This window comes from Pithys albifrons, chromosome 15 (assembly GCF_047495875.1).
Source record: "Pithys albifrons albifrons isolate INPA30051 chromosome 15, PitAlb_v1, whole genome shotgun sequence".
NCBI lineage: Eukaryota > Metazoa > Chordata > Aves > Passeriformes > Thamnophilidae > Pithys > Pithys albifrons.
Window position 1 is genome coordinate 611,625 of NC_092472.1, and position 12,231 is coordinate 623,855.

Genomic DNA, 12,231 nt, shown 5'->3' on the forward strand with positions numbered 1-12,231 from the left:
TGCAGAAAAATGTTTCCACCTGTGCCTTGCAGGAGGGAATGGCTGATAACCCAGGTGTCCCATCCCTAGGTAATGGTGCTTAGGGAGGGAGGTGGTGTTTTCCTGGCAATGGCCCAGATTTTTGCGTGGTGAAAAAACCCATCCTTCCCCTCTACTTTTCTATATATACCTGCATGTCTTGGGTTGAGCTGGCAAAACACCAACTGTCCAAGACAGAGAAAAAGGGAAAGAAGAGAGGGGGGGGAAAACTCCAAACTAGTTTTATGCTGAAACTAACTATATGTATTTATACAGAAAAGAGAAAACTACAATATAACACACACTTACACAAGTTATATATAACAAGAAATAACCTCCCACGCCCCAGTTAATACAAAGTATAAAGTCTGTTACTCTAGATTCATAAGCACTCTAAAAGACACCCTGCAAGAAAGAGAAAGAGTAACAACAAAATGTTACTACTTCCCTGAAACTCAAACAAAATGCAAGTAGCAGCAGCCGGACCAGGGCCTAGCACAGCAGAAGAGCTGCAAGACGTTCTTCTCCTAGTTCAGCCATGATGGAACTGACTAAGCCACTCCCACACACCGGCTCTTACCCCTTCTGAGATGATGTCGTAACATGGTATGGAATACAACATTACTGGCTAGAAGAAGTCAGCTGTTAGCTAGCCCAGTCCAGCTCAAATCAACTGACAATTCCAGGCCTAGTCTGAACTTTAAAGCCTAAATTTTTGGCCTCCTTGGCTAAACCCATAACACCGCAAAAATGCCAGTAATGTGTAGTTCAGGACAGATAGAAAGCAAGTGTGGTCTGGCACCAATTCACACCAGTAGCTGTCCTTAGTGGGAGGTAGACCTGATCCTGCACAGGGCACAGAGCTATACCAATGCCTGTGAACTTGCTCTTGGGAGATTTCCATCTTATACTGATACCAGCTAGCTGGTGATACGACTGCCGAATTGAAGATGCTATATTTGCATTTATTAAAAATAATGAACTTCTTTTTCCGACCAAGCCTCCCGGCTACATCCAGGATCACTATCAGCAGCTCACTGCTTTGCTCTGGTGTTTCAAAGTATCACAGATGCTTATTAAAGACAATAGTGTAGAGTTATGAGGCGGAAGGAAATCAAGAAGAGGGTCAGTGAATAGCATTGAGTAATCAGTAGATATAGTTTATATGGTGTACAGCAGCAATAAAAGAATGGAACAGGATTTAATGGCTGGCAGACAATACTGATGGATTAATGATGACCAGTGGGGATGTGTCTGCCCTGCTAACTGAGCTCAGGAGAGGGTGTACACAGGCTTCTGCTGGGGCAGTGGCACACCCTGGTGGGCCCTTTGCTGTATCTGTGCATGCCTGGCATGTGTCTGCCCATCGTCTGAGTGACACTTGTGGCCCCTTCCCATGGGGGACTCACCTACCTCTTGTGTGAGTTTTTGTGGGGAAAAGGATGGGTTTAGGCATAGCACCAGCACCATGAAGTGGTACCTACCTTCAGCTATGCAAGCAAGCACTTCAGGACTGTGGGAAACCTTTCCATTAGAGAGCCTCATGATGTTTTGCTGGAGTTTTTCCCTGCACTGGGAAGTGAGCAGTGGTTGGGCTCTGGAGTGTTGCAAAGCCATCCTTGGGGCTGCAGTCAGGTTCAGCACAATACAGTGCCTTCTTTCCCTGAGGTACGTTTGTTCCTCTGATAGCAGCTTTTATCCAGGTTACTGGCTTAGGTACTCACACAGCTACAACTGTGCATTTCACCACCACAGTGTTTAGGCAGCTTCTTGCCTCTAAGGAAATACTCTGAAAAGTATTCAGCTCCTTGGAGAGAGGATGACCCTCATCACACCTCAAACTTTTCTCTCCTATTTTGATAAATTTGGATGATCCTCTTTGGGGAAAGAGAATTCCTGTCTGCAGTAGCAAATACCCAAATTCTTTAGTGTTTATGATGCTTCTGTTCCTCTGAGGCTTTGATTTTAATCTGTGAGAGAAAGCATCTGCTTTTTGAACTGGGGATTTGGGAATCTCTGCTCATATGCGCAGACACAGACATGGTCCCTCTTTTCCCCATTCTTGCATAATTGAGCCATTCAAATGAAAATGCATGTCATGGCCTGTCTCTATGATATCATAGGTATCCATCAATACTGGTTTCCAGCCAAGACAGATCTTCCTTTTTCTTTCAAGTTTCAAAGAAAACTGAATAGTTACATTTGTCCTCTGCTTTCAAATGCCGTGCTGTTTCAAGTAAATAACAGTGCAGCATCAGGAGTGCAATTTTGTCTTCCAAAATTTCTTCTCTTTTGGATGCCTTATCTTATGGGCAGCCTGATCTGTCACTCCCAGGCCAAGCTCTTCCTGTGTGGCTGGGATCCAACAGATGTTAGGAGGAATCCTGAAGCCTCCTACTTTCAAGGTGCTTTTTAAGGTAAGGATGTTGGAGTCAGGTGGGGGTTGGGCTCTTCTTTCAAGTAACAAATCATAGGACAAGAGGAATTGGCCTGAAGGAGAGGTTTAGATTGGACATTAGGAAAAATTCCTTCACCCAAAGGGTGGTCAGGCACTGGCACATGCTGCCTAGGGCAGTGAGGCAGTCGCCATTCCTGGAGATATTTAAAAGATGTGTAGATGGGACACTTATGGTATAATAGTTGAGTGTCCACCTTGGCAGTGCTTTACTGCTGCCAGTGACAGTTTGCTTGGATTGAATATTCCATTTTTGACACCTTGGAGGCATCTGCCATGGTCTCTGGTCACCCTCCAGCCTTTGCTGTCCGCACAAGTGCCAAGAACAGTAACTTTCCACATGTGCACTGTAGCCTGTCTAATATTTTAATGCATAAATGCAAATAAAATATTAATAAAATAAATATGAATATTTAAAATTAAAAAGAGCTTAAGAATCTCATACAGCTTTTCACTGCCTGGTGATGGATGTAGTCTGAGGACCCCTCATCTGGATCTGGGTGGCTGGAGAAGCCCTTTATCTCAAGGGTAGTGGGATCACAGCTGTGGCTGGCCTGGGAGAAGGCTAAGGAGGGGTTAAAGGCAGGGAATGTTGCACAAGCCAGGATAGGCTTCCTCCATGATGGCAAAGGCCCCTGTGAGCCTCAAGTCTCCTGCAGTTTGCACCTCCCTGCAAACTGATGTGTTTCAGTTCAGGATTTTGGTATTTAAAACAGTACTTTCCCCCAGGCATTCTCCATGAAAAGTTCAATTAACATGTTTTGAGTTGTAAAACAAGAAAAAATAAATTGTGTAATGCCTTTTGGAACTAGGAATTATGGGAAGCTCTTTGCTGGTATACACTGGGGATACAAATACACTGTGCATGCAAAGACAGAATTGCTGGCAGCACTTGAGCAGTAGGGAAGGCAGGACTGCATCTCCAGGGCCACCAGTTCTGTGCAGCTCCTGATCCTGGGGGAGCTGGGACCAGTGTTTGAGGGAATCTGTACTGCAAAGTTAGAGGAAAGCTGGGGCAAGGGGGTATGGTCTCGGGTGTAGGAATGAATTTCTTCTGAAAGATAAAATATTTGCACAGATGTTGCCTTAAACTCAGTCACCATGTGCAAGTAGCAAATTAATTTGGCTTCTGATGCCTGTCTCAGTATATTTAACTCCTTCTGTAACTGAACATTTGCTATTTCACCTTCTGAGGAAACATAACTGGATGTGTAGCTAATTTTTTTGAAGCATCACAGAAGAAATGCTGGGAATTGTCCTACTTCCTCCTAGCTAATGGATGTTTGCAAAGTTGTGTTTCAACAGTTAAATATCCTTAAAAATACGTGCACATACATACCTGGCAGGAAAATAAGTTTTTAACTGCCTTGCATGTGCTTTTGGTGTGTAAGAGAGGATGTGAAGGAAAAGGATTATGGTGAAATGTTCTGTTTCCCCCCATTGCACTTAGTAATTTTCCTCTGACTTTTCAGCTTGAGAAGACCGTTGGAGATTGGTGCTTCCTACCTTTCTGACAGACTCTTAATTAGCAGGAGCACACAGCCCGTGCAGCTGGGGCTTTGCTGCCTCTCACTATTGCTTCCCACTCAGAGGATTGCTATTCATTCCGACTTGGTACCCAGCCCAAAGCCCTGCCTTCCCCCCGAGCCCCTCAGCACGTCTACAGGACTCCAGTTTAGTATTCACTGGAAGAGCTGCACTGATGCTCTCTCGCTAGACCTACAGGCTGCTGGATGGAGCCATAAGGGAACAGGAGGAAGAATTAGCCTGTGTGTTTATGTGGCTGTGCTCCAGTAAATATTTTGATGCATCTGCTGCCAGCTCTGGTCTGAGGGAATCTACCTAGCATTTAAATTTTGATGGGGAGCTGTTTTGAATAATAACAGTGCAGCCGCTGTGAGTCAGTGCATGTGTGTTGACTTAAAAAAACCCCTCAAAGCTTAATGCTTGCTGAACGCTGAGCTGCAGTGCTTTGCTTTTTCCCTCCTCCTTCCTTCTTTGCTTTTTTTCTCTTGACTTCCTCTGTTTTGTATTATTCTTGGGGGTATTTCACACAGATTTTGTTCACTGTCAGTGGAGGGTGGGGTAAGAAGAATTAAAAAAAAAATCCAGCCAAAATAAATCCTCCTCAAAAAGTCACGAGTAGCGTTTGCAATGGGTGCCGTAATGGGTACGTTTTCATCTCTACAAACGAAACAAAGAAGACCATCAAAAGGTAAGACCTCCTGTAATGCTTTTCCTGTCCCTTTGGTATATTTGCTGTGGGAAAAATTTGTATTAGGAAGGGAGGAGAAAATGAACATGTGCCACTTGCAAGTAACCTGGCAATGTTTTTGTGAGGTGTAATTTGCAGAGCAGAGTGGGATGCAAGGTGGCGGGAAAAATGTGTGGGCATGAGAAAATTGCTGTGGTGGGGCTTGGGGGTTGAAAAGCATCTGAAATACTGTAATCCTTCATGCAGGCGTGTATGAGGAGGAGAAACTCAGTGGCTCCATATGCAGAGCACTTGCAGAAGAGACCTGTTTATTTCTAAATCCCATGCTTTATAAACCCTTTGAAGAGGGAATAAAATTAGATACACAGCAAATTCTTCCTGATGCCTTGGGGTTTCTGTCTCAGGGAGTATTGTTAGAGTCAGTGTTGCATATTCAGTAATCCAACACCAAGTGTGCAGTACTAATGATGTATGTTTTATAAAGATTAGCAAGAGGGGAAAAATTAAGATGTTTTTGTAAAGAAGGAGAGAAGCAGAAGCTCATGAAAAATGAGAAAGTAAGCAGCAATCCCTGTGATTTTAATCCTTAAATCCATAAATATTATCTGTAAATGCTGATTTTTCAGGAGGTCTGATTTGTGTAGTATTTGCCTGAGCTTTGCTCAGTTTTCTTCAGGATTAATTAAAAAATTTCAGGGTATTGCTGAGCAGAAAGTTGAAAGCACTGTCAGGGGCATATCCACACCATACAGAAAGAGTATTGTTTGGAAAACAAAAGGAAAGACTCTGTAACTTCAACAAGTCTTTCTGTTATTTGGAAATATTTTCTGTGAGAACCTCTACTTCAAACAGTCTCTTGGTCCTAGGATGGGTCTCTATTTCCACTGGATCTGTTGCTCAGTTCATATATATACTTCTGAATTGCAAGTTGGTATGGATTTTCTTGCAATTTAAATTACAACTGTCTTAGGAAATATCAAACTCCAAGGAATCACTAAAAAGAGAAATGGGCACAAGCTGTGCATGGGGTTTAATTGTGGCAAGTTTGTGACCAAGTGTGAATTCCTGCGTTCCTGGTCTCATTACGGTGTGTGTACATGGTTTACAGTCCACCTTCCTGTGTTATTATAATGCACCCACAATTGTACAGCTGTCTGGGACATGTGTGGTGTCACTTACAATGCAAGGACAGCTGTGGAACTGTCTAAGCACTGAGTTACACCTGGAGCCAGGAGACTCATGTTTAGGCACGGAAGTGCACAAGAAGTGAACAGGATGTGCTGAGCAGGATGGCTGCTATGGAACCAAGAGGAGTCTTGTCCACCTGCCAGAAACCTGAGAGCTGGAGCTGATTTTCACTAAATGTAGCAAATTTGTGGTTGAACAAAACTTTTCTCTGTGACTTTGTTGTCTCGTGATTGGCTCAACTATCTAGTAGATGGAAGCCACTGCTTTTTGTTGGAGACCATGAGCAGTAAAAATCCAGCATCTGGTCACACATTTTAACCTTTACAATGGAATTCAATCTTGCTGCTGATGCCTGCTGGCAGTTGTTGTTCAACTATATTTGTGAAAACTTTTGTTCCTATCTTGGCTCTGATGTGTTATCCACGTGGTTTTGCTGGTTAGTAGGGCATCCACTTGAAAGAGCAATTTGGAGGAAATTCCTTTGATTTTCTTGGCTATTATCAAAGCCAGTACAGAATTTTACACCTTTTTAGTCGCTGTTTACTGTCAGGAAAGAGCATTACAGAACAACACTGCTGGTTTTTGCTGTCTTCAGCCAGTTGCTGATGTTTCTCTAGATTTATGCCCAAATATTCCCTCAGATCTCCAAACAGGAGGGGCAGAGGCAGGTTTGCTGGTGTGTTTTACACTGATTGTTAGCACTTCACCTTGCCAGCAATGAAACACTGTGTGTGCTGGATTTGAGTGCAATCTGAAATTATTACTTGTCTCTGAGCTAAATAATTGGGAGAAGTCAACCACCACTACATGACAAACTCCTTAATGTTGTCCACATGTTCTCTCAGCTTCTCTTCCAGCCCTCAGCCATCCTGGTGGACTCTGATGGACCATGTTCTAGCATATCCATGTCTGTCTTGTTCTGGGGAGCCCCAAACTGGCTCCAGCACTCTGGATGTGTTTGCCCAAGTGCTGAGCAGAGGGAAGGGTCACTTGTCTCAGTGCTTGCTGCACGGCTCTTGGGGCTTCTCTGCCAGAGGACAGCTGGTTGGTGATGCCTGGGTGTTACTGCTCTATTGGATATTGCTATGTCTGTCTTTGATTGAGTAAAGTTTTAATTTTATTATTAGATTATCACTTTTTCATTTATTATGTTTTTCTTTGTGTTTATTAGAACATTCCAGGACTTCGTGTAGGAGTTAAATACTGCTGGTAAAACAAAGACCTGGAGAAATAGCTGTACCAGTTGTATCCACACCTCTGCAAATGCACTTTAGTCCTGGTAAATGTGCTGTTCTGAGTAGCTTGAAGATAATTTCTATAGCCTTTCCTAGCTAAGTTCCTCACACCTGTATCTGAAGGTCTGTATCTCTGGTGTAATAGAGTAAAAGCAAAAAACAGGCATTGTTTCAGGAACAGGTAAAATAAACAGGTCATGTTTAAAGTGAGGAGTTTCTAGAGATCAGTTAATACCAGTAAGCACATGGTGGGTCAGGGCAAAATGGGCTCAAGTGGCCTGTGCTGAGCCCTTCCAGCTTCAGCGCACAACACTCTCCTGTCTGCCTGTCTTGCTCCACCTCACGTCCTGCTTGTGACTGTGTCCAGAGTGCTGCCAGTGCCACTGGAGGCTGGTTTGGTTATTCCAGCTGTGAGCAGCAATGCTGGAGAGGACATAGTGTAGCAAGGTTCAAGAGTACAAGATTTAATTCCTTGTTCTAATGAACATGGGGGACCTGAGTTAGTAAAGGCAGGAGTGACACAGAGATTGTCTTTGAGTGAAGAGCAGTGGTCCATCAAGCATGAGCCCTTGTCTCTGAGAGGACAGTTTTGTGGGTTTGCAGAGAAGGAGATCATTTGCTTAGCTCAAATGTAGAAACTTAATCCAATATAATTGCATTTTGTCCTGGAAGGTTGGGACCTACACACCCTGTTCTGATGGTAAAGATTTCTGCTTCTTACACTCCCAATCCTATCAGTAAAGCTGCAGAAGCTTTTCCTGTCCATTGTGGTGTCCCTGGATGATTTGTGAGATTTGTGCTGTTTGCTCTGGGAGAGGCTCAGGGCAGTTCCACCAAATATTTGTACACTTCATTAGAAATTGTTTCCTCTGATTTCCTCAACTGATGGTGTTTTAACTTGATTCATTGTTGGGATTCTTGTCTGCCATTTCCAGCATTCTTAGTCAGCCCACTAAAAGGTAATACGTCTTTCGTAGAATCATAGAATCGATTGGGTTGGAAAGGACCTCTGAGATCATCAAGTCCAACCCTTGGTCCAACTCCAGTCCATTTACTAGATGTCCAATCTCAGTTTAAAAACCTCCAGGGATAGTGAATCCACCCCCTCTCTGGGCAGACCATCCCAATGCCTGATTACCCTCTCTGGAAAGAATTTTTTTCTGATATCCAACCTCAATTTCCCCTGGCAGAGCTTAAGCCCATGCCCCCTTGTTTTATTGCTGAGTGCCTGGGAGAAGAGACCAACCCCCACCTGGCCAGAACTTCCCTTCAGGGAGTTATAGACATTGATGAGGTCACCTCTAAGCCTCCCCTTCTCCAGGCTGAACAACCCCAGCTCCCTCAGCCTCTCCCCATAGGACTTATGCTCTCTATTCCATCCTATTCACTTTGCTTGTGTCTCAAACCAGCATTCCTGAGATGCTGGTGGAGCCTGGCTGAGGTCTTTTGGACAAGCTGACAGTGAGCCAGCTACAAAAGTGGCTGGTGAACTCCTGGGCTGTGTTTGGCAGAGCATCTCGAGCAAATCAAGGCAGGTGATGCTCCTGCTCTACACAGTGCTGGTGAGACCTCCATGGTGCCATGCCTGGTGCTGGGCTCCCCTGTATGGGAGAGGTGAGGACTGACTGGCCTGAGTACACTGACAGGTCATGAGGAATATTAATAAATGGGAGCATCTGAGATAATTGTTCAGCCTGCAGCAGAGGATGCTCAGGGACGCCTTAATCAGGGTGTATAAATACCTGATGGGGGGAGAGAGGTGATGGAGCCAGGCTCTCCTCTGTGCTGCCCAGGGACAGATGAAGGGACAACAGACACAGACTGAAATACAGGAAATTCTACTTGGATATAAGACAAAGAAATTACTGTGATGGTGACTGAACACTGGAATAAACTCCCCAGAGGGACTGTGAAGCCTCCAAGCTTGAAGATACTTAAAACTCAACTGGATATAATCCTGAGCATCCTGATGTAGTTAATCCTGTTTGGAGGAAGGAACTGGAGGCTCCTTCCAACTTTATCCACCCTCTGGCTCTGGGAGTATTGTCACTTTAAAAACCCTAAAAATGGGGTAGTAGGAACAGGAAGAAACATTCAGGGCTCAGTATGGACCAAATGCCAACAAAGCTGAGGAGTGCTTGGTCCTCTCTTTAGTATGTTAGTAGCTAGTGCTTAGGCATATGACTGAGATGGACTTGAAAATTTCAAGCTGCTTGAAACATCCAAACATAAGCAATAAAACACAATAAATGAGGGGGAGGGGGGGTTGGGGGGGGAACCAGCAAAACCACAGAACAAAAAGGCAGAAGGTCAGCACAGCAGATAATGCACAGAAATGCAACTCTGATTTCAACTAGGTGCAGAAATAGATTTTTTTGTGTGTGTTTTTACAGTCTGCACCCAATCATGACCAAATTTGTGGCTGGATTCAGCCATTTCCATATTCGTCATGGAAACATTCAGTTTAGCAGATTGCTAAAGCAGGGGGGCATTTTCTTGTTTTGACTGCTCTCTATACCTCTGGGTTCTTTTGTTTGTTATTTCTGCTCTCTAAATCCACACAGCTCCCTCCACACACCTCCACCTCAGGGAAGGTGAAATATAACTTGACTGTTTTTCAATACCTGAATCTTGTTTGGTTTAGAGCTACAGGCTGCAGCAGCAAGCAGCACCACTTTCAGCTGATAATCTGACTGTTGAATGTGAGTAACCATATTTTGATCCAAGACTACCCAAACCTAAAGTAGCAAGAGGAGTCTGGTGCAGTTGTTTAATTTTGCTAGAGCTAACCACAGGAGTTTTGCTTAAAATGTCAGTTGTGCCATTTTCATAGTGAGCAGTTTCTTGGCTTTGTTTTCAAAAGGTTTACTGTCCAAAATTGTTAGATTTTGTGTCTGACCAGCTGTATTATCAAGTGTTCTACTTACCAGGAAACCAACTCTGCTTGACTCAGCAGTTTTCATAAGAACATCAGATTGTCCTGGGGTCATAAGGTTGCTGGGTCATGGCTGTGCCCTTCTACTTCCCTGTGCTAGAACAATGTGCTCCTCTGCTCCAAAGGTAAAGAAGTGGTTCAGGAGTGTTTTGAGGAATGGGCCCTGTTCAGCCTTAGCAAAATAGTGAAGATGATAGATTGGGACAGGGAAGCTGCCCTGGGTTTCACTTTGCCCAGTACATAGCATTGCAAAAGAAAATCTTTGAAGTTGCCCTTCTCTTGCATTTGCTCCTCAAAGAAACTTGAAAGCCTGTTATTGCTGTGAATGAATGTGTGTGCCCTAAGGACTCAGACTGCACAGCCCTGTGCCCTGGGTATTTTCTTAACAGAATAAAGGTTAGTGCTCACCTGTTTACCTGGTCATGTGGCTGAGGCCCCTGTGAGGGCACAGCAGTGAGGGAGTTTCTTGCCCCATCTTTCCAGTGTACTCCCAACCAGAGCTCGCTCGAGTGTCGGGTTAGGGGTGAGCAGGACCTGTAGACTCAAGACTGCTTCCATTCCCCACTCCTCTACCTTTCAGACAAAATTTCTTTAGCTCCCATGCAGTTGCTAGCTCTAAATTTCCTCTCTTGCCTGCAATTGGCTCCTGGCAGTGAACAGAAAATCTCAAATAGCTGGTTTTAAGACAGGATAGCAATGACAAAACTAAAATAAGCTCTGTGTGTCCTTGATTGCTTCCCAGAGCCATACAGCTCCTGCCTGAAATGCTGGAGTTGCACCCATCGCGAAGGTTTGGAATAAAGTAAAATGAATGGAGGAAAATACACGGTGTAGTGCTCTAAGCTGCATTAGTGTGTGTGTGCTGATTTCCTGCCCATGGGCCTGGGCACTGTCTGCCTCTGCTGTGTGCACATGTCCACACCAAGCCTTGAAAACCCACCACAAAGAAAAGAGGTGATTAGAGACTTCAGCTCTGCATGCCTGTGCCCTGCAGTGCTTTGAAGTTTTGTTTGGGTTCGACAATAGTTCAAAAGGGTAAATCAGAAAATACTTTCTAACGTTTAACTTCCAGCCTTTATCATCACCAGCTCTTGCAGGGTGCATTACTTCAGATTTGGTGTTTGGAATGGGCACCAGGAAGCTCTTGGATTTTTTGTAACTGAAAATGTTTAACGGTGTAGATATGAAAAGCTTGGAACTCAATACTTCACAGAAGTTTTGAGCAATTACTGGCTTTACAGCTTTTAATGTCAGCAAATATGTAAACAAGAGTCAGTAAGGGTGATACAAATTTTTTGAGGAAAAATTTGTAAAAAAGCAGACCAAGGTAAACCAAAGCTATGCATTTTGATGTTAGTCAAATGTGAGTGGAATATAAAAATCTTCGATTTCTGCACTTACAAACCTACGATCAAAAAGTTTATTTTGATATTAATTTATTTTCTGTTAAAAACCCTGAAAATTTACAATTTTTTCAAATATAAAGTGGTTGTTTTTTGCGGAAATATTTAATTCATCAAGATAATTACTAATTATGATTATTCACCAGAACATTCCAAACCCCTTATTGCTTTATGATTTTATTATCATTTTAGATGTGAATGGGTAAGTGTGACTGCTGAAGTACTTTCATTGCAGTGGGGGATAGACCTGGGTGATTATGTCAAATCTTGTGTTTCTTATTCAAAATCATTACCCAGAAAGTGTCATGACATAGAAATGCAGGAGTTTGGGGAATCTGTTCAGGCGCTCTTCATCCTGTCACCACTCACACCATGGCTATTTGTACGGTAAGAACCTTCTGCACTTCCCTGAGAGACATTTTCCAGCAGGTGCAGAGCTTTCTAGGCACCCCATGTCATTCCTGCAGAAGGGGACCCACTGGGATTGGGGACCACTTGGGATTGGACCCACTGGGATTGGGTACCACCTGGGAAATGAAGGAGCTGTATAGTAGCACAGTAGCATTTTTAATCAAAATATATTCATTGTTGTAGCAATGCATTCTCAATACATGACTTGGAGAATGTCATGTCAGAAATGGGCTGATGAAGAAAACACACCAGCCACTGAGAATGCTTTAACAACTGATGTTTTTAATGTGGTTCGAGTGTACTGAATGTAAAAACTGCATTGTCATTGCTTCTTCTTCCCATAACCCCTTGACAGGCCAGGGGGCTGGGAG

At 43.7% G+C, this 12,231-nt stretch overlaps 1 protein-coding gene across 4 annotated transcripts in view; it reads left to right on the plus strand.

Moving 5' to 3' along the window:
- KCNIP1 (potassium voltage-gated channel interacting protein 1) overlaps positions 1-12,231 on the plus strand; it is a 455,664-nt gene that overhangs the window by 159,914 nt on the left and 283,519 nt on the right. For 2 of the 4 annotated variants that reach the window (XM_071570532.1, XM_071570534.1), the window contains exon 1: positions 4,165-4,688. The exons of 1 other annotated variant lie outside the window; for it this stretch is intronic. In XM_071570532.1, coding sequence (XP_071426633.1) covers positions 4,628-4,688 — 61 coding nt within the window. In that variant the 5' untranslated portion in view covers positions 4,165-4,627. Of the gene's footprint in view, positions 1-4,164; positions 4,689-12,231 lie in introns of those variants that run through there. One more of the 4 variants, XM_071570535.1, reaches the window with a different exon arrangement.